We start from the raw sequence: 22,972 nt of genomic DNA on the forward strand, positions 1-22,972 counted from the left end.
GCAGGAATGCGTACTGATTTTGGATGATCAGCCGTGATCATGTTGAACGAAGAGTCGAGCGGCCTACTCCTGCACTATATTCAATGTTTCCTTTCTCTGTCACTTTCTCTAAATAAGAGGCAGCCGGTCAAATCACACTCCCAGAAAATAGAGAATGTAAGGAGCATTCACGATCAACCTCAAACAAGCTTTCCTTTTTCTTGGGAAATAATTTTCTGTCTTAAGACCAATTAGGTCAAATTAAATGATCTTCCCTTTAAAATTATTAAATGATATATCAGCAAAGTCATTATGATGTCAGAACATGGAACTGCAGATGCTGGTTTACAAAAGAGGACAAAGTATTGGAGTAACTCTGCAGGGCAGGCAGCATCTCTGGAGAACCAGGATAGGTGACATGTCAGGATTGGACTCTTCTCCAATGGGTGGAATAGTTAAAACCTATGTCTTGTATGAAAGAGTGACCGGATGTGGACAGGGAAACCAAAAATTCATCATGTGCAGGAAGAAGTTTTAATATTACTTCCCTATGCTTCAATAAACAGCAAAAGCATAGGACAAGGTCTTCACTTTATGCAAGGCTACAGGCCTAATAACAGAAAATAGAGGACCCTGCATAACACTCACCATTGATGTATTGCTCTCATTTGTCCCAGAGCTTTTACATGGTATCCCAGTTTGCCCTTTCACTAATTGGAGTGTCTCATCCACAAGTGTGATGTAAATTTGCATCAGATCAATAGTCTTTCTCAGCTGCTCCTATTAAGGACGACATGTAGAAATATGCAAGCAAATTTACTGAATAATTATACTTTATCCTTCTCCCTCTCCCTCAAACACATTCGACAACTGTCAATGACTTGATGTTTTATTAAGCATAACAAAACATTCAATATAACTCTAGATTATGACAGGTAATTTAAAAACTATTATGTTTATTGATTCAATTTATCATTTTGCTGGCTTAAAAATGTAATTTCCACTAAGTCTTAATGTGATCAAGGGTTTCTTTAATGCCAACATAATCTACAATTTCCACCAAATCTTGATGTGATCAAGGGTTTCTTTAATGCCAACATAATTTACTTTATAAACCCTTTCTTATACCCCTCATGATAATCAAATGTCCTCAACACTCAACTCCAGCGAAGAAAATTAATTTGTCTTTAACAATGCCAAAATTCAAATTTGGAGCATCTCCATAGAAGCCTACTATAAATCAAGTCCATATGTTTAAAGCTAGCACCATATTATACCTGCTCTGTTGTGACCACCATGGTGCTTGTACTTGGGTCATGATGTGCAACGACTGCAAGAATCCACTCTTCTGAGGAATCTGGTTGGTAGATCTTCACCCTGTGCCCTTGCAAACTGTATGGACCTAACAGGTAAAACAGTATAACAAAATTAAAGTGACATGGTTATACGCACAAAATCCATTAAAAATGTTAACCATCAAGTATTTATCTATTCTAATCTAATTTAAGAACACTTGGTTTGCAGCTCTTGATGCTGTGATGATTCATATACTCAACACGATACCACTTTAAAAAGGTTGCAGAGTGTCTCCCTCGACCACCCAGGCAATACGTTTTAGAATTCAATTAACCTCCATGGAAAGAGTTCTTTCTCAGATCCCTTCTACACCTCTCCCACCTTATCCTAAACCTGGGTTCCCTATAATTTTTGATGCCGCATGGAGTAAAGCTTCCTGCCATCTATCCCTTTGTAATTGTGTATGCATACAGTGCATTCAGAAAGTATTCAGACCACTTCACTTTTTCCAGATTTTGCTACATTATTGCCTTATTTTAAAATGGATTAAATTCTTTTTTTTTTTATCATCAATCTACACACAATACCCCATCATTAAAAAAGCGAAAACAGGTGTTCAGAAATGTTTGCAAAATAATTTAAAAAATAACTGAAATATCCCATTTACATAAGTATTCAGACCCTTTACTCGGTACTTTGTTGAGGCACCTTTGGCAGCGATTACAGCCTCAAGTCTTCTTGGGTACGACGCTACAAGCTTGGCACACCTGCATTTGGGTAATTTCTCCCATTCTTCTCTGCAGATCCTCTCAAGCTCTGTCAGGTTAGATGGGGAGGGACGATGCACAGTTATTTTCGAGGTCACTCCAGAGATGTTCGACCGGGTTCAAGTAAACAACATCTACTGACTCTGCTTTGTCTGTCCTATTTACTTATTCAAAGAATTCCAGCAAATTAGTCAGGCAAGACCTCCCCTTGACAAAGCCATGCTGACTTCGGTCTATTTTATCGTGAACTTCTAAGTACTCCGTAACCTCATCCTTTATAGTGGACTCTAAAATCTTACCAACCACTGAAGTCAGACCAACCGGCCTATAGTTCCCACTATTCTGCCTTGCTCTCTTTTTGTGCAGCGGGGTAATATTGGCAATTTTCCAATCATCTGGGGCGGAAATGGTTGGGCTCCTGGAGGTATTGAGGAACATTCACTTCAGTGTACAAGCCAAAGATCCCTGTAGCGGGCAGCACAGCTAGATAGGTTGGTCAAACAACAAAGGCAAGTGGAATACTGGCCTCTATTACCCAGGGCATATAATATAAGAGCCGGAAGGATATGGTGCAAGTTTATAAAGTTTGGCTTGGTCAGAGATGGTGTTCTGAGTGCAGATATGGTGCCACATTAAAGGAAGGGTGTGACTGCACAGGAGAATGTATAGAGGGGATTAGACTAGATGTTTCCTGGGATGGAGAGCTTCAGTTGTGAGGAGAGAACCCAAAACGTCACCCATTCCTTCTCTCCAGAGATGCTGCCTGTCCCGCTGAGTTACTCCAGCTTTTTGTCTATCTTTGATTTAAACCAGAATCTGCTGTTCTTTCCTACACAAATTAATCTGCAAGTCGAATCAGTAGTAAAGAAAGCAAACAATGCTAGCATTTATTTCAAGAGGGCTTGTATACAATCACAGGGATGTAATGTTGAGGCTCTATAAGGCGCTGGTAAGGCCGCATTTGGAATATTGTGAGCAATTTTGGTCACCATATTTGAGGAAGGATGTGCTGTCTCTGGAGAGGATCCACAGGAGGTTTACAAGAATGATCCCAGGAATGAGTAGGTTACTGCCTGCCATTCTGAAAGGGACCCATTTATCCCCACTATTTGCTTTCTGTCTGTCAACAGATTTTCTATCCATGTCAGTACCATACCTGCAATACCATGTGCTCTAATTTTGCCCACTAATCTCCTATGTGGAACCTTGTCAAAGGCTTTCCGAAAGTCAAGGTACACCACATCCACCGGCTCTCCCCTGTCAATTTTCCTGGTTACATCCTCAAAGAATTCCAGAAGATTAGTCAAGCATGATTTCCCCTTCGTAAATCCATGCTGACTCGGAACAATCCTGTTACTACTATCCAAATGCTCCGCAATTTCGTCTTTTATAATTGACTCCAGCATCTCCCCACCACTGATGTCAGACTAACTGGTCTAATTATAGGTCTATAATTTCCCGTTTTCACTCTCCCTCCTTTCTTAAAAAGTGGGACAACATTAGCTACCCTCCAATCCATAGGAACTGATCCTGAATCTATAGAACATTGGAAAATGATCACCAATGCATCCACAATTTCTAGCACCACCTCCTTAAGTATTCTGGGATGCAGACCATCAGGCCCTGGGGATTTATCAGCCTTCAGTCCCATCAGTCTACCCAACACCATTTCCTGCCTAATGTGGATTTCCTTCAGTTCCTCCGTCACCCTAGGATCTCTGGCCACTAGAACATCTGGGAGATTGCTTGTATCTTCCTTAGTGAAGACAGATCCAAAGTACCGGTTCAACTCGTCTGCCATTTCCTTCTTCACGGCAGCCTACAATGTATTAATAATGGAACAGAGTTTTCAGATTAGGATTGAATACGTGGATATTGTGCGAGAACTGATATACATCTGTAGTTCAGTTTCAAAAAGTGGATACCATATCAAAAAAATCTGAACAGCACAATTGGCTGAAGATTCATAGCAGATTTAGGAGCTAAAACGCCCTTCAGTGGCTCAATGACATTTGATTGAAATACCAGACATTGAGAATCCATTCAGTCTCAGTTAAATTTATGGTTTCTCTTTGTTCTCAGAATCTCAACTCGGGGTCATTCCCTGCAACTGTAGGTTGTAGAATCTCTCAATGATCCCGGGTTTTCTTGCCACTCCAGGATACAGTCAGTAGTTAAATCCTATTTCCAAGATTCATTCCTCTCCAAGTCCCCTCCAGATACAGTACCGCTCAAAAGTCCTGTCCAGATCAGACATATTTCAGTCTTCTTCGCTCTGATGCAGTTATAGGCAAAAGACAATAGACAATAGGTGCAGGAGTAGGCCATTCGAGCCAGCACCGCCATTCACCATGATCATGTCTGATCATCCAATCAGTAAGCCATTCCTGCCCTCCCCATATCCCTTGATTCCTCTGTCATTAAGAGCTCTATCCAACTCTATCTTGAAAGCATTCAGGGAATTGGCCTCCTCTGCCTTCTGAGGCAGAGTCCCACAGCTTCACAACTCTGAGTGAAAAAGGTTTTCCTCACCTCCGTTCTAAAGGGCCTACCCCTTATTCTTAAACTGTGGCCCCTGGTTCTGGACTTCCCCCAACATCGGGAACATATGTCCTGCCTCTAGACTATTGAATGTCACAATATCACCAGTTCAAATTGTGTGGCATCCGAGTTATTGTTACTGGGCTAAACAGGTACAGAGAAGATGGAAATGATTGCTCATGGCAGTTCAATGCCCTCACTTTCAGTTTGGTCTTGATGGCCAAAAGTCACATGTAGCCATTTTTCCATCTTAACCTAGGCCTCTGATATCTATTACCATCGCAGACCCATTATTTCTTTCCCACTACAACCATCTGCCCACTAATTCGTTCTTTCCAGTTTATAAGGCCTCCGCATCCTTGGATCAGAGCTAACTTCCCAATTCATTACTACTGCTTTGTGAAGCTGAGAGAATGTTACATGGGTTGTTGTTCCTTATGCCATGTTTCTGATTCAGAATCTTGTAAATCAATCAAAATTGGACATTCACTTCTTTAGTTCAGTTGTTATCAAACTCCTTGCTTCTGTGCGATATAACCTGAGCGCTTCTCACTTCACTAGACTGCATGGCGTCCTCTGGTAAGATTAGGGGCAGATGGTTGTGCATCCTAATCAACTCCTCATGGTGTCCGAACAAAATCCTATTCCCTGTACTTGGAAGCTAACTGTGAAGTACCTGCTGCACAAATTCACTTCATCTATCCTGACAGCAGTCTACGTCCCATTCCATGCTGATGCTAAGTTTGCACAATGAACTACATACCGCTACCAATACCATTAAAACAAAGTAGCTTGTTCATAATAGCAGAGGACTTCAATCAGGCCAACCACAAGGGTTAGCTACTAAAATACTATCAGCATGTCTTTAACGTCCTTTAATTCTGAGACTGTGGTCCCAGACTCTCCCACCAGTGGAAGCATCCATTCTGTCCATGCCTTTCAATGATGTTCCCCATCAACTTCTAAACTCCAGTGAGTAGAAGCCCAGTGCTGTCAAACGCTCATCACATGCTAACCCACTTATTCTTATTTACAAATTAATCAACACCTTAATTCTTATTACCAAAGTGCATGACTTTGCACATTGCAAGACTGAATTTCATCTACTACTTCTCTGCCCACTCTCCGAACCTGTCCAAGTCCTTCTGCAGAGTCCTTGCTTCCTCTACACTGCCTGTTCCACCACCTATCTTAGCATCATCTGCAAACTTGGTCACAAAGCCTTCAATCCCCTTATCCAAATCATTACAACACAACGAGATGAGGAAACATTTCTTCACCAAGAGAGTTGTGAATCTGTGGAATTCTCTGCCACAGAAGGCAGTGGAGGCCAATTCACTGGATGTTTTTCAAGTTAGATTTAGTTCTTAGGGCTAAAGGAATCAAGGGATATGCGGAAAAAGCAGGAACGGGGTACTGATTTTAGATGATCAGCCATGAATATATTGAATGGCAGTGCTGGCTCGAAGGGCCGAATGGCCTACTCCTGCACCTATTTTTCTATGCTTATGTTTCTAACGTGAAAAGAAGCGGGCCCAACCACCGACCCTTGCGGAACTCCACTAGTCACTGGCAACCAACTTCAAAAAGCGCCTTTTATTGCAACTTTGCCTTCTGCTATCCAGCCAACCCACTATCCGTGCTTGTATCTTCCCTTTAATACAGTGGCCTCTCATCTTCCCCAGCAGCCTGATGTGTGACACCGTATCGATTTGAGAGGCTGGTCATGGCACAGATTAACTCCAGTCTCACAGACAGCCCGGATTCACTGCAGTTTGCCTTTGGTTGCAACAGGTCCACCGCAGTCCCCCACTCACTGACCCACACACATCGCCGGAGCAAGGCACCTCCATCAGACTACTACTTATTGACTTTAGCTCCACCTTCAGCACTATAATTCCAAGCCGCAACAATACCCGCCTCAAACAGACTGTACAGCAGCTGGTGAAGATGGGCTTGCTGGTGCTGACACAAAGCATAATGACACCAAGTGCTGGAGTAACTCCGCAAAATGAATCAGTCTAAAGAAGGGTTCAAACATCACCTAACCACCATGTTCTCCAGAGATGCTGCCTGACCTATAGAGTTCCTCCAGCACTTTGTGTCCTTTTGTATATTAACCATCATCTGCAGTTCTTTGTTTCAACTATAGACAATGATAATACCGTACTCGGTTACAGCAGACAATTGGCAATAACGGACACCATTCCAGAACCTACTATGCAGAACTTTATTAAAGGCCTTGCTGAAGTCCAGAACCTCTCCTGTTAGGCAGAAGATACAAAAGCTTGAAAGCAAGTACCAGCATATTTATGAATAGCTTCTTCCCCACTGTTTTCAGACTACTGAGTGGACCTCCCAGTAGCTAGGAAGTAGTCTCAATCTCCCAACCAACCTCATTATGGGCCTTGCACATTTTAATCTGCATTTTCTCTGTAACTGTAACACTATAATGCGACAACACTATATTTTTCTCTTTGCACTACCTGTTGTATTTGTGTATGACTCGATTGTACTCGTGTATATGATTTAACTGGCACACAAACAAGTTTTCACTGTACCTACATGACAAAAATGAACCAATAGCAATACCAATAAATATTTCTTTAAAATTTCAATAGCTTTTTTTCAATTATTTCAGAGAGGGCACAGGGGCTTTCTGACAACTTGTGCGATGTTGGAAAGCATCGAGTCTGTCTGTGGACAGGCCTTACTTTCTGTCGCTGCAGTCAAGTCACCGATTGTAGCCCACTGCAACTCACAGAAGAACTGCAGCATTGACAATTACTTCCAGTCGGACTGTTGGAGCTGTGCAGCCACAAAAACAGCTGGTGACCGTGCATAACTGGCCATGATCACTATGATCCTATCTAAGGAGAACTTTCGGATCAATTTACCACCCTGACTTGTGAAATAAATGAACAATACATACCAAAAACGAAGTAATTATTTATGATTAAAATATGTACAACTGCATTTGAGCTAAATAAATTAAAAATAAAACTAGTTTGCACTATTGGTAACAGTTTGCAAAAAATAATGAGAAATGTGTTTCCAATATGGTTTGTTTAAAGTTAAAAAATCATGGTAGAATAAAGATATAATTTGCCTACAATACCTCTAATGATTTCTTGAATCTTCTTCTCTTTTATCCAAGACTTCACTGCTTCCTGGAGCTTTAGATTTTCCTGAACAATTGGATTCTGACTGTCAGAATCCTCCTTCAAACGGTAAATATAAATATTATAGGTGACATGAAGATAAAAGAAAAGAACATATGTTTTCAAATATGGGCAAAGAAATTAAATATTTCGAGTAACAGCAATCTTTTCAGTAATCTGCATTTGGCAGGTTTGTACTTAAAAGAGGCTTCTAAAGGCACCAACACTTTTACTATTCACGTATGTACACATAATATAATTATTAATCAACAAAACTTCTTGCACATTCTTCGCTGGCTACATTGATTCCATCTTCAGTCACATCAGGTTTGCATCATGGTTTCAACAAATAAAAAGTCAGACAGTTCACTCCACTTTAGTTCACTAAACCCCTAGACTTTAGTCATAAGGATTATGGTTGAAAACATTTGAGGCACGAGTCACTCAACAACCCTGAAGAGAACCCAATGGGCCCTTGTGCTGAATTGTAAAATGAAAAGATTAACTATTGAAGATAAAGAGCATTAGAAGAAAGTTTAAAAAAAGACAACTTCAAGACATTTCAATGGGAGAATTGACAAACAAAATTGTGCAAACAATGACACGAGATGACTCTTTGAAAGAACTAATTATTCCCAAACTCTGGCTTTTTACTTGTGAGGCCATGAAGTTATTTCCCTATTAAATAAATGTAATCCTCTTAAAATGTATGCTTGAATCTGTTTCTCTACCCTTACAACCAGTGCAGTCCAGGATATTTTTTCTGCTCACATCACCTCACTATCTTAAAGTGAGGTCCTCTGGAACAGATGCTCCTTCTATCAAAACTCTCCATGGCTTTCATCTCCATTTGTTAACATAGAGAAATAGGTGCAGGAGTAGGCCATTCGACCCTTCAAGCCAGCACCGCCATTCAATATGATAATGGCTGATCATCCAAAATCAGTACCCTGTTCCGGCTTTCCCCCCCATATCCCTTGATTCCTTTAGCCCTAAGAGCTAATTCTTCTAACTCTCTCTTGAAAACATCCAGTGAATTGGCCTCCACTGCCTTCTGTGGCAGGGAATTCCAGATTCACAACTCTCTGGGTGAAAAAGTTTTTCCTCATCTCAGTCTTAAATGGCTTACCCCTTATTGTTAAACTGTGACCCCTGGTTCTGGACTCCCCAACATTGGGAACATTTTTCCTGCATCTGCCCTATCCAATCCTCTAAGAATTTTATATGTTTCTATAAGAACCCTCTCATCCTTCCAGTGAATACAAGCCCTGTCGACCCATTCTTTCATCATACGGCAGTCCTGCCATCCCGGGAATTAACCTGGTGAACCTACGCTGCACTCTCTCAATAGCAATAATGTCCTTTCTCAAATTAGGAGACCAAAACTGCACATAATTCTTGAGGTGTGGTCTCACCAGGGCCCTGTACTACTGCAGTCGGACCTCCTTGCTCCTATACTCAAACCCTTTCGCTATTCGCTATTTCGCAACATGCTATTTGCTTTCTTCACTGCCTACTGTACTTGCATGCTTACTTTCAGTGACTGATGTGCAAGGACACTCAGGTCTCGTTGCACCTCCCCTTCCTAACCTGACACCATTCAGATAATAATCTGCTTTCTTGTTCTTGCCACCAATGTGGATAATCTTCACATTTATCCACATTATACTGCATCTGCCCACTCACCCAATCTATCCAAGTCACCCTGCAACCTCATAGCATCGTTCTCACAGCTCACACTGCAACCAGTTTTATGTCATCCGCAAACTTAGATGTAACATTTAATCCCATCTAAATCGTTAATATATATTGTAAACAACTGGGGTTCCAGCACGGAGCATTGCAGCACCCCACTAGTCACTGCCTGCCATTCTGAAAAGAACCCATTAATTCCTACTCTTTGCTTCCTGTCTGCCAACCAGTTCTCTATCCATGTCAATACCCTACCCCCAATACCATGTACTCTAATTTTGCATACTAATCTCTTGTGTGGGACCTTGTCAAAGGCTTTTTGAAAGTCCAGATACACCACATCCACTGGCTCTCCCTTATCCATTCTACGTTGTTTTCTATGAAAAACATAGTAACTACTCCAAACATGTAATTCGCCAACTTCTACATCACTGCCAAAGGTCCCAAGCTACTTCTGTACAAGATATCCACAGTGCCCTCTATAATGTTTGGGACAAAGACCCATCATTTATTTATTTGCCTCTGTACTCCATAATTTCAGATTTGTGATAGAAAAAAAATCACATGTGGTTAAAGTGCACATTGTCAGATTTTAAGAAAGGCCATTTTTATACATTTTGGTTTCATCATGTAGAAATTACAGCTGTGTTTATACATAGTCCCCCCATTTCAGGGCACCATAATGTTTGGGACACATGGCTTCACAGGTCTTTATAATTGCTCAGTTGTGTTTAATTGCCTCCTTAATGAAGGTATAAGAGAGCTCTCAGAACCTAGTCTTTCCTCCAGTCTTTCCATCACCTTTAGAAACCTTTATTGCTGTTTATCAACATGAGGACCAAAGTTGTGCCAATGAAAGTCAAAGAAGCCATTATGAGACTGAGAAACAAGAATAAAACTGTTAGAGACATCAGCCAAACCTTAGGCTTAGCAAAATCAACTGTTTGGAACATTATTAGGAAGAAAGAGCACTAGTGAGCTTACTAATGTGGATTTGTTAATGACCACTGTCTGCAGAAGACTTCATGAACAGAAATACAGAGGCTACACTGCAGGATGCAAACCACTGGTTAGACGCAAAAATAGGATGGCCAGCTGGCAGTTTGCCAAGAAGTACTTAAAAGAGCAACCACAGTTCTGGAAAAAGGTCTTGAGGACAGATGAGACGAAGATGAACTTATATCAGAGTGATGGCAAGAGCAAAGTATGGAGGAGAGAAAGAACTTCCCAAGATCCAAAGCATACCACCTCATCTGTGAAACACGGTGTTGGGGGTATTATGGCCTGGGCATGTATGGCTGCTGAAGGTACTGGCTCACTTATCTTCATTGATGATACAACTGCTGATGGTAGTAACATAATGAATTCTGGTGGATAGACACATCCTATCTGCTCAAGTTCAAACAAATACCTCAAAATTCATTGGCCGGCAGTTCATTCTACAGCAAGACAATGATCCCAAACATGCTGCTAAAGCAACAAAGAAGTTTTACAAAGCTAAAAAATGGTCAATTCTTGAGTGGCCAAGTCAATCACCCACTCTGAACCCAATTGAGCATGCCTTTTATATGCTGAAGAGAAAACTGAAGGGGACTAGCCCCCAAAACAAGCATAAGCTAAAGATGGCTGCAATACAGGCCTGACAGAGCATCACCAGAGAAGACACCCAGCAACTGGTGATGTCCATGAATCGCAGACTTCATCAGTCATTGCATGCAAAGGATGTGCAACAAAATGCTAAACTACAAAGTAATGAACTACTTTCATTTGCATGACATTGCTGTGTCCCAAACATTATGGTGCCCCGAAATGGGGGGACTATGCATAAACACTGCTGTAATTTCTACACGGTGAAACCAAAATGTACAAAAATGGTCTTTATTAAAATCTGGCAATGTGCACTTTAACCACATGTGATTTTTTTCCATTACAAATCTCAAATTGTGGAGTACAGGGGCAAATAAATAAATGATGGGTCTTTGTCCCAAACATTAACGAGGGCACTATATATCAATGCTATCATCTTAACAATAACTAGTTAATGGTTGATTGGATGATCATTCTGATAAAGTTCTCTCATTGCATCTGAAATCCTGAGCTCCTTCTCTTAACCACTACTCTTTCCCAATCCAGTTTTACTAATAGTTTGTTGATCTCTTCCTTTAACATTGAATGCAAAGAAAATTCCAGGAACTACCCATTTCTGGCCCCACAGACTGAAGACTATCTATGTACATGGGATCTTGGATGAGCTAGCTAATTGGATATAAAATTAGCTTAGTATCAGAAGGTGGCAAAAAGGTTTGTTTTTCCGACTGGAAGGTCGGAAAGGTTCACCAGACTGAAAGGTTCACCAGATTGATCCCTGGGATGGCGGGACTTTCATATGAGGAAAGACTGGATAGACTGGGCTTGTACTCGCTGGAATTTAGAAGACTGAGGGGGGATCTTATAGAAACATATAAAATTCTTAAGGGGTTGGAGAGGCTAGATGCGGGAAGATTGTTCCCGATGTTGGGGGAGTCCAGAACCAGGGGTCACAGCTTAAGGATAAGGGGGAAGTCTTTTAGGACCGAGATGAGAAAACATTTCTTCACACAGAGAGTGGTGAGTCTGTGGAATTCTCTGCCACAGAAGGTAGTTGAGGCCAGTTCATTGGCTATATTTAAGAGGGAGTTAGATGTGGCCCTTTTTGCTAAAGGGATCAGGGGGTATGGAGAGAAGGCAGGTACAGGCTACTGAGCTGGATGATCAGCCATGATCATATTGAATGGCGGTGCAGGCTCGAAGGGCCGAATGGCCTACTCCTGCACCTATTTTCTATGTTTCAATGGAAGCCTGTGACCATGGCGTGCCACAGGGATTGGTGCCGGATTCACTGTTATACTGAGCAAAACCTGCCCAGTCAACGTTTTGATTTAGGCAGATTTCAACAGGAAATAAGGTCAAATTTTACATTAGCGTTACAAATTAAAATTGAAACGCATATTCAAATAAGTAGTGCACAATTTGCATGAATACAAGGAAACAAAGCCTTTTATCATTAAAAATCCAAATTGTGACTCACACAAAACTATTACAGTAGATGGAGAATTATGAAGAGTATTAGACATATTTACTATTTATAATCAAAGTTGGAATATAGTGCTGAACTAAAAAATCTTTCCCATAATAATTTATGTATTAAATATTATGATTTAAGGTTGTGATGCCATTACAGAATTAGACTAAAACTGAAATCATAGTGTGGAAACAGGCCCTTCGGCCCAACCTGCCCATGCCGACCAACATGCCCCATCAACACATGTCCCACCTGCCTGCGTTTCGTCCATATCCTTCAAACCTAACCTATCTAAGTACCTGTCCAAATGTTTCATAAATGTTGTGATAGTACCTGGCTCAACTACCTTGTCTGGCAGCTTGTTCCCTACACCCACCAACCTTTGTGTAAAGAAAGTTGCCCCGCAGGTTCCTACTAAACCACACACCCCCACACACACACACCTCACATTTATACCCTCTAGTTCTGGATTCCCCCACTCTGGCTAAACGGTGCTGTGTATTTACCCTATCTATTCCTTTCAAGAGCTTAGACACTGGAATTAGGTGACTTGATTATTTACATTCAATGAAAATAGAAAATAAAGGAAACAAAAATTACCTTAAACAAGTGAAGGGTGGCACCATCAGTGGCAAAATTCTTCACTCTGTCACCAAAGAATTCAACAGGAACAATTGATCCCAAGCCTATTTTATCCACTAGTGCCTTGTAGGTCTGCAAATATAAAACCAAGTAAGTTAATCACAGATGACAAAAGGGTCATGCAAGCACCCGATAGATAAATTGTTGTCATGTGTTTAGCTTTCATTTACCATCAAAAACAGCAACCGAGCCAGGCAACGTGTAAACAAATCAAAGGTAACTATAAACTAATAGGCCTTAATCTCCAACACCATTACTGAACTCATCTCTTCCAGCTCTCTGCCCCCGAAAGCCTCCAACCTTATCGTTCCCCAGCCCTGCACGGCCCGTTTTTACCTTATCCCCAAAATCCACAAACAGAACATTGACTTCTCCCACTTCAGATGGTCCCTGCTTTCCCTCTCTATCCCCTCCCCCTTCCCAGTTCTCCTACTAGTCTTCCTGTCTCCGTCTACATCCTATCTTTGTCCCGCCCCCTCCCCTGACATCAGTCTGAAGAAGGGTCTCGACCTGAAACGTCACCCATTCCTTCTCTCCTGAGATGCTGCCTGACCCGCTGAGTTACTCCAGCATTTTGTGTCTACCTTAGAAACTAATAGCCTCCAGTTCAGTGGTCTCAAATAAAGTGAGAACACGAATGCTGTTTTTATAACAGTTCAACCACCAGCAGGGTTAGTCAATAATGCAGAAAACACAAGCATTAGAACATTATTCTAATTTTCTTACCAATGCAGGCCACTGGTTAGCATGAATCCGTCCTCCCTGTGGAGCGACCGGCTCTATCCTAGGGGCCCACACCACAGTGTGCTCCACAAGGAAAACAAGGACGTCTTCAGCATAAACTTTCACCCAGGCGTGCTTCTTCCACCGAGGATCATCAAATTCAACGTAAACCTGCAACACAAAGTAATTGAAACGACAATCTCACAATTGTGAATTTCATTTCAATGCAAATCGGATCTACGTTTGCCAAGTGAAGAACACACAATATAAACACTGCACATTCAGCCATTTTCACACTAAGGAAACCATTCACACAATGAATTAACAGTAAAAAAAAGTAAGGGCAGAAAGAAGCTACAATTGATGGAAATCTCAGATATTAATGGAGCAATTGTCGGTGAGCAAAGTCAAGTTAACATTTTGAGCCCAGGTTGTAATGAAAGACTGAACAATAATAACAAATAACATAAGATTATTAATGGATTGCACACGCTGGAGGCAGGAAACATATTCCCAATGTTGGGGGAGTCCCGAACCAACGGCCACATTTTAAGAATAAGGGGTAGGCCATTTAGAACGGAGATGAGGAAAAACTTTTTCACTCAGAGAATTGTGAAGCTGTGGAATTCTCTGCCTCAGAAGGCAGTGGAGGCCAATTCCCTGGATGCTTTCAAGAGAGAGTTGGATAGAGCTCTTAATGATAGCAAAGTCAAGGGATATGGGGAGAAGGCAGGAACGGGATACTGATTGTAGGTGATCAGCCATGATCACGGTGAATGGCGGTGCTGGCGCGAAGGGCCGAATGGCCTCCTCCTGCACCTATTGTCTATGGTCATACATGTAATATATCAGCCATGATTGGGATAAATTACCAGACAATCACAAAATAATCTGAAAGATAAAAACATCCAAAATGTCAAATCGGTTATTCTCCATTTAATACTGTTGACAGTTAATCCACATGTACAGCTTTTCTTTTGGAGTAACTCAGTGGGACAGACAGCATCTCTGGAAAGATGGAATGGGTGACGTTTCGGGTCGAGACCATTCTTCAGAATCTTCTCTCCGGAGATGCTGCCTGTCCCACTGAGGTACACCAGCTTTTTGTGTCTATCGCCGGATTAAACCGGCATCTGCAGTTCCTTCCGACACAAGCACAATATTAACATGCTTGAAATGTAAGAAAAGATCGCAGCAGGTACTATTTTAACCACAAGGAGAGGTTGGACAATTTTGGAATGGGGAGCAGGGTGAGGGGGAAAGACAAATTAATTTTTTTTAAATGTTTGATCTGGGATGCAGGTTAAGTGAGGGCGGGAGTTGTTCATACCTTTTCAGGTTTGCAATGGCAGGGATATAAATGTAAAACTGGAGGGTCTGGAGTCTTGAATTGATCAGGGTGGCAAGCTCTTTCCGGAAGATCATTAATAAACTTATTGAGTTGAAAATGAAAATTACAAACCTGGACAATTGGTAAATTTTACACTCTTCAAATGACATTCCTCAAATGTACTTCACTTTTCCAAAAATAATACGGCATTATAATAGCATGAAAAGTCCTTTGAGCCAATCTGTCCATGCTGACAAAGATGCCCAATCTAAGCTAGTTCTAACTGCCCACAATTAGCCCATATCCCTCTAATTCCTATTCACATACTTACCAAATAGTGAAAACAATTGGAGAGAGTGGATGTGGAGAGGATGTTTCCACTAGTGGGAGAGTCTAGGACTGGAGGTCTTTGCCTCAGAATTAAAGGATGTTTCTTTAGGAAGGAGATGAGGAGGAATTTCTTTAGTCAGAGGGTGGTAAATCTGTGGAATTCTTTGCCACAGTAGGCTGTGGACGCCAAGTCAGTGGATATTTTTAAGGCAGAGATAGATAGATTCTTGATTAGTACGGGTGTCAGAGGTTATGGGGAGAAGGCAGGAGAATGGGTCTGGGAAGGAGAGATGGATCAGCCATGATTGAATGGCGGAGTAGATTTCATGGCCTTATGCTGCTTCTATCAGATGATCTTATGATAAAGATTTCTCAAAATGGCAGTTTTAGGAAATTCCAAGTTTTAACACTGTTTAGAACTACATAAATAGATTTTGTTGAAGTGCTGGATGAACTCAGTGGGCCAGGCAGCATTTGTGGAGAGAAATGGGCATACATATGGATCTCCAGGGAAATCTGTGGGGGCAAATTGGAGGAACAGCCACTTCAGTTTCTGCTTGGAAAACCTACACCTCAACAAGATGAATATTGAATTCTCAAATTTCAAATATGACCACTTGTGGCGCGTCGGTAGAGGCCCGAAATAACGGCAAGGAGCCAGGTATTTTGGGGGCGTTAAGGGTTTAATAGTTGGTTATCAGACGGGTCGAGTCTGCCGGAATGGCTTCGCGCCCAAAACCTTGTCCTTATATCTCTAGTACCGGACCGCCCCCCCTGGACTGGTCCATTCCCGTGCCGAGGGGTCGGTAGTGGTATGGCCCGACCATTGGGAGCCGCCACAGGACCCCCCCACCCCCCCAGAACCGGAGGCACAAAGCGCACTGGTGGTCGCACAACCCGACCAGACTGCGTACGGTAATCGGTCGACAGAGGGGCCGGCGGAGGCACAGTTGGAGGGACAGGTGGTGGGTCCCGGAAGGGTGGGCGACCTCGTGGCCGAGGCTGGGCAACCTGGTCAATGTCTAAGTGGGCCGGCTTCAGGCGGTCAATTGACACGGCCTCCGGTCGGCCCCCCATGTCCAAGATAAAAGTTGTCTGTCCGTGCTCCAGCACCCGGTACGGGCCCTCATACGGCCTCTGGAGTGGCGTCCGGTGGGCGTCACGGCGCAGGAACACAAAGGCGCAGTCCCGGAGGGCCGATGGCACGTAAGGGCGGAATGTCCCATGGCGGGACGTCGGCACGGGTGCGAGCTTGCCAACTCGCTCTCGGAGGCGCTGTAGGGTGGATGAGGGCGGTTCCTCTCGCCCCGGCAACGAGGGCACGAACTCCCCGGGCACCGTGAGCGGGGACCCGTATACGAGCTCCGCTGACGATGAAGCCAGGTCCTCCTTGGGCGCAGTCCGGATGCCCAGCAAGACCCATGGTAGCTCGTCCATCCAGTCGGGGCCGGAGAGTCGCGCCTTCAGCGCTGTCTTCAGCTGCCGGTGGAACCTCTCCACCAGGCCGTTTGCCTGCGGGTGATAAGCCGTGGTGTGATGCAGCCGCACGCCCAACAGGTGGGCCATGGCCGACCACAGCTCGGAGGTGAACTGTGGCCCCCGGTCCGAGGAGATGAGCACCGTTGTTGAGGTGCCGGCTGAAGAAGGCCAGGGGGCGCCAACCCCCGTCCGTCAGTTGCTCCAGTATGGCACCAACCGCCAACTCTGAGGCGTCCACCGTAAGGGCTGTCGGGGCATCCTCCCGTGGGTGAACCAGCAGCACAGCCCGAGCCAGGGCCTCCTTTACGTCGTCAAATGCTGTTACCGCCTCGTCGGTCCATACGACGTTCTTACGCTTGCCCGCCAGCAGCTCGTATAGCGGCCGCATGATGTGGGCCGCGGATGGCAGGAACCGGTGATAAAAGGCCACCATGCCGACGAACTCCTGCAGGCCACGCACCGAGGACGGACGGGGAAACCGGCGGATGGCGTCTACTTTGTCCGGCAGGGGAACCGCGCCTTGCGAGGACACACGGTGGCCGAGAAAGTCGATTGTGGCCACGCCAAAGCGGCATTTGGCGAGGTTTATAGCCAACCCGTGCTCGCTGAGCCGCTGAAAGAGCTGCCGGAGGTGGGCACAGTGCTCCTACTGCGAGCGGCTGGCTACCAACATGTCATCAAGGTAGACAAACAGGAAATCCAGCCCGTGACACACGCCGTTCATTAATCGTTGGGATGACTGCGCGGCGTTCTTGAGGCCGAACGGCATCCGTACGAACTCGTAGAGTCCGAACGGCGTGATGATTGCCGTCTTGGGCACATCCTCCGGGTGGACCGGGATCTGGTTGTAACCTTGCACCAGATCCACCTTCGAGAATATCGTGGCCCCAGCCAAATGGGCGTTGAAGTCCTGGATGTGGGGCACGGGGTATCGGTCCTCGGCGGTAGCGACGTTCAGCCGCCGATAATCCCCGCAAGGTCTCCAGCACCCGTTTGCCTTGGGGACCATGTGGAGTGGGGATGCCCATGGGCTGTTGCAAGGGCGGACGATCCCCAAGGACTCCATCGTGCGGAACTCCTGTCGTGCCAGGCGTAGCTTCTCAGGCGGCAGTCGGCGTGCTCGTGCGTGGAGGGGTGGGCCGGTAGTTGTTATAAACACCCCATGCTTGGGAGTCCATGGACGACAGCGGGCGTATAATGGGCTCATTCAGCCGCAGCGCAATGGGCTTCATTGTGGCGGAGTGGACCAAGCGCTGCTGCCTGACATCCACGAGGAGAGAATGAGCCCGCAGAAAGTCAGCCCCGAGCAACGGCTGGGAGACGTCGGCGATCGTGAACTGCCAAGTGAAATGACTGGCGCCGAAAACGATGTGGACCGTGCGGACGCCATAAGTCTGAATGTGGCTCCCGTTTGCCGCGGTGAGGATGGGCCCCCGCTTCCCAGAACGAATGTCCAGCGGCAAAGGGGGCAGGACGCTCAGCTCTGCCCCGGTATCCACGAGGAAGCGGCCCCCGGAGCGCCGATCCCAGGTGAAGAGGCGGTGAATCTGGCCGGCCGCCGCGGGGACTATTGGCAGCCGGCCCCGGCGTTTCCCAGGAACGTGCACGGCTGCCGGCATTGTCGGGCTGCCGCCCCCCAGCGCTGGTGGTAATAACACCAGTACCTCCTGCTGGTGCTGGCTGGAGCCTGCTGGTGTGGGACTGCAGGTGCATGTGCGGGTGCAGGACCCGCAATGGCCACCGGGGGCAATCTCGCAGGCCTCCGGGGCATAGCTGTCACTCCTTCCACAGCTCCCCCGCCCGACCGGAGAAAATCGGGCGCTGCTGTAGTGACGCTTAGTGCGCTGACGTCATCACGGCGCGCCACCCACAGCGTGTCCACGCGCCTGCCGAGGGCCCGGGTGTCTGCAAAGGAGGCGTCGGTGAGCTGCAGGCGAATGTCGGCCGGCAGCAGGTGCAGGTACGTGTATTCAAACATCAGGCACGGTCTGTGCCCGTCGAGTAACGCGACCATCTCCTTCAGGAGGCTAGATGGGCGCCGGTCACCGAGGCCTGGCATGTGGAGGAGCCTTTCGGCCCGCTCCATTCGGGTTAGCCCGTAGGTTTGGAGCAGCAGCTCCTTAAGGGCTTCATATTTATCGTGGGTCGGGGGGTCCTGGAGGAACTCCGTTACCTCTTCGGCCGCGTCCTGGTCAAGGGCTCCCACCAGGTGGAAGAAACGGGTGTCATCGGATGTGATGCCCCGCAGCTGGAACTGGGCCTCCGCTTGGTAAAACCAAACGCGAGCCCGGGTGGTCCAGAAGGTCGGGAGCTTGATGCCTACCGCGTCGACAGCTGGGGCCTGGTCGGCCTGCGAGCTGGACGGGCGGTCGGCTTTTGCTCTTGTGCCCATCATAATAAGAATGGACCGTCGAGGTCACCAATGTGGCGCGTCGGTAGAGGCCCGAAATAAAGGCAAGGAGCCAGGTATTTTGGGGGCGTTAAGGGTTTAATAGTCGGTTATCAGACGGATCGAGTCTGCCGGAATGGCTTCGCGCCCAAAACCTTGTCCTTATATCTCTAGTACCGGACCGCCCCCCTGGACTGGTCCATTCCCGTGCCGAGGGGTCGGTAGTGGTATGGCCCGACCCTTGGGAGCCGCCACACACTCTTCTTTTACTCTCCCCCCCCCCACAATGCACACATTGCCCCCACCACCCCCATCACTCTGTTCCTTTTCCTCCACCATCTGCTCCTAGTTTGGGACTTCCATTTATCTTTTTATCCACTCTTCTCCACCCATATCCATCTGCCTAGCTTTACATTTCACCTGTCCTCTTTCCTTATCAGACACTCTTGTCCCATTTTCATCTCTAGTCTTTGTCAACGTCTCCACACATCTGTGATTAACCCCCCCCCCCCCCCCCACCACCACCACCACCTGTATCCACCTAACATTTATCCCTTTTCCAGCCTCCACCCTCCCACTCCAACAACCTGAAGGCTCCAGACCTGAAACATCGTCTGTCCATGTCCCTTCTCAGATGCTGGCCAACCTACTAAGTTCCTCCAGCACTTTGGTGAATGCATGGCTGTAGTATTCCATCAAAGAACAATCGAACTTTATGGATATACTAGAAAATTAACAAGCAAGTGAAACACAAAGTGCTGGAGCAACTCAGCGAAAACCTTCTTCAGACTGGGATCAGTCCGACTTACTCCAGCACTGTGTTCCCAGCAAACAGTAGTGCTTATGTGGGGCATCTTGGTCAGCACGGCCGAACTCCGCGCAGTAAGACTCTATTAACAAAATCTCATCCTGGTCACTTATTGCATTCGCTTTCTCTTCACCCCACTAGTTAAAATTCCTCGAATCCTCTCCCTAGATTCCATTTCTTTATCTTCATCCACCTAAAGTGTTCTTAAATAACCATTTCATAACAAACATTTTTAATTTAATGAAATAATAAGTATAAGATGTTTAGAAAAGCCATTCATTTATTACCTCTATATCACTTTGCCTGAAATTTCCTCACATTACATTCAGATTCTATTCTTTAAAAAAGTCTATTGCTTGTTCAAATAACTTTGCTGAAGCCGAGGTTTCTAATTTGTTGATTATGTTTAGTTTAGAGATACAATGCGGAAACATGCCCTTCGCCCCACCAAGTCCATGCCAACCGGTGATCACCCCGTACAATAGCACTATCCTACACACTGGGTCTATCCTGCACAGCACAAAACACCCTGAGGCCTACAATCAATTTGCACTCACAAACACGTCAACTTCCCTTTGAAAATTTTGCGACTTACTTTCCATTAAGGGGCAATTTTCTGCATCTACAAGCAACTGATCTCTGGAGAAATCAGAGCTCTGAACAAGCACACGCACGCAGCGCAGTCACAAGGACAGGGCACAAACTCCAGAGACAGCACTCAAGATCAGGATCAAATTCACATCCTTGGAGCCACGATTCAGCATCACCAGCTGGTGCTCCATCATGCCATCCTAGTGCCAAACCAGTGATGCATTCAACTTGGAAAACAAAACAATTATGAACCAAAATATTTCCACAACATTAAAACAAAGTAGAAACATTAGTCTTAATGATATAATTTTTATATTTATATCCTGTCTCAGGAGGAATATTTGGGGTAGACACAAAATGCTGGAGTAACTCAGCGGATCAGGCAGCATCTCTGGAGAACATGGATAGGTGACGTTTCAGAGTGCTGGAGCAACTCAGCGGGACAGGCAGCATTTCTGGAGAGAAGGGATGGGTGACGTTTCGGGTCAAGACTCCTTCTTCAGACTGAGCCAGGGGAGAGGAAACGAGTCTGTCCCACTGAAGTTACGCCCGCATTTTGTGTCTATCTTCGGTGCAAATCAGCATCTACCTACACATAGAAGTTGGGATGTCTCAATTGAGCAACATTAGAGAGGCCACCTTTGGAGTATTATGTTCAGTTTTGGTCACTTTGTTATAGGAAGGATGTTATTAAGCTAGAATGAGTGCAGCAAAGATGTACGAGGATGTTGCCAGGACTTGAAGGTCTGAGCTATAGAGAGAGGTTGAGCAGGCTAGGACTTTATTCCTTGGAACGCAGGAAGGTGTGGGGTGATCTTCTAGTGATGTATAAAATAATGAGTGAATGGACAGGGTGAGTGCAGTCTTTTAGCCAGAGTGGGGGAATTAAGAACCAGAGAACATAGGTTTAAGGTGAGAGGGGAAACATTTAATAGGAATCTGAGAGCAACATTTTCACACAAGGCATGGTGGGTATATGGAACAGGCCGCTGGAGATGGTAGATGAGGCAGGTACTACAATGACATTTAAGACAAGTGGACAAGCACATGAATAGGAAAGGTTTAGAGGGATAGGGGCCAAACACATGCAGGTAGAAGTAACGTACATGGGTCACCTTGGTTGGCACGGCCAAGTTGGGTTGTTGGGCCTGTTTCCGTTCTGTAATACTCTATGACTCCATGAATTTAAGATAGGATGTTATAGCTGTACAAGACATTGGTGACGCTGCACATGGAGTATTGTTTTCAGCTTTGCTCATCCTACTGTTGGAAAGATTCCATTAAGTAACCCGCTGCACAAGAAGGGAGCAAAGCAGAACAGTGGGAACTGTAGGACGGTTAGTCTGACTTGGGTGTTTGGTAAGAGTTTAGATTCCATTATAAAGGTTGAGGTTACGGAGTACTTAGAAGTTCACGATAAAATAGGCAAAAGTAAGCATGGCCTTGTGAAGGGGAGGTCTTGCCTGACAAAATTGCTGGAATTCTTTGAAGAAGTTATTAGCAGGACAAAGGAGTCAATAGATGTACCTAGATTTTCAGAAAGCCTCTGATAAGGTGCCACATGGGAGGCTGCTAAGGAAGATGAGAGCCCATGGTATCAAAGAGCAGTTGCTAGCAATGGACATCAGGTTGGCTGGATGGCAGGAGGCAAAGATTGGCATTAAAGGGTGCTTTTTTCGGTTGGCTTTAAGTGACTAGCAGAGTTCCGCAGGGTTCGGCGCTGGGGCTGCTGCTCCTCATGTTGTATATCAATAATTTGGATGAGGAGATTGAAGGATTTGTGGCCAGGTTTACGGATGATATGAAAATAGGTGGAAGGGCAGGTGGTGTACAGAAAGTAGGGAGTCTGCAGAAGGAATTGGATGGGTTGGGAGAGTGGGCAGAGAAGTGGCAGATGGAATATGGTGCAGCAAAGAGTGGAGGCATGCATTTTGGTAATAGGAATAATGGCATAGATTATTTTCTAAATAGACAATAGGTGCAGGAGTAGGCCATTCGGCCCTTTGAGCCAGCACCGCCATTCAATGTGATCATGGCTGATCATTCTCAATCAGTACCCTGTTCCTGCCTTCTCCCCATAACCCCTGACTCCGCTATCATTAAGAGCTCTATCTAGCTCTCTCTTGAATGTATTCAGAGAATTGGCCTCCACGGCCTTCTGAGGCAGAGAATTCCACAGATTC

At 45.2% G+C, this 22,972-nt stretch overlaps 1 protein-coding gene across 4 annotated transcripts in view; it reads right to left on the bottom strand.

The window, feature by feature from the left end:
- kdm3b (lysine (K)-specific demethylase 3B) overlaps window positions 1–22,972 on the bottom strand; it is a 99,194-nt gene that overhangs the window by 65,996 nt on the left and 10,226 nt on the right. For 3 of the 4 annotated variants that reach the window (XM_078411264.1, XM_078411263.1, XM_078411261.1), the window contains exons 2-6: window positions 13,866–14,033; window positions 13,098–13,211; window positions 7,702–7,804; window positions 1,257–1,381; window positions 628–759 (exon numbers count right to left, since the gene is read on the bottom strand). In XM_078411264.1, coding sequence (XP_078267390.1) covers window positions 628–759; window positions 1,257–1,381; window positions 7,702–7,804; window positions 13,098–13,211; window positions 13,866–14,033 — 642 coding nt within the window. The remainder of the gene's footprint in view (window positions 1–627; window positions 760–1,256; window positions 1,382–7,701; window positions 7,805–13,097; window positions 13,212–13,865; window positions 14,034–22,972) is intronic. The other variant, XM_078411262.1, reaches the window with a different exon arrangement.

The sequence above is a fragment of the Rhinoraja longicauda genome, chromosome 14 (assembly GCF_053455715.1).
Source record: "Rhinoraja longicauda isolate Sanriku21f chromosome 14, sRhiLon1.1, whole genome shotgun sequence".
Taxonomy (NCBI): domain Eukaryota; kingdom Metazoa; phylum Chordata; class Chondrichthyes; order Rajiformes; family Arhynchobatidae; genus Rhinoraja; species Rhinoraja longicauda.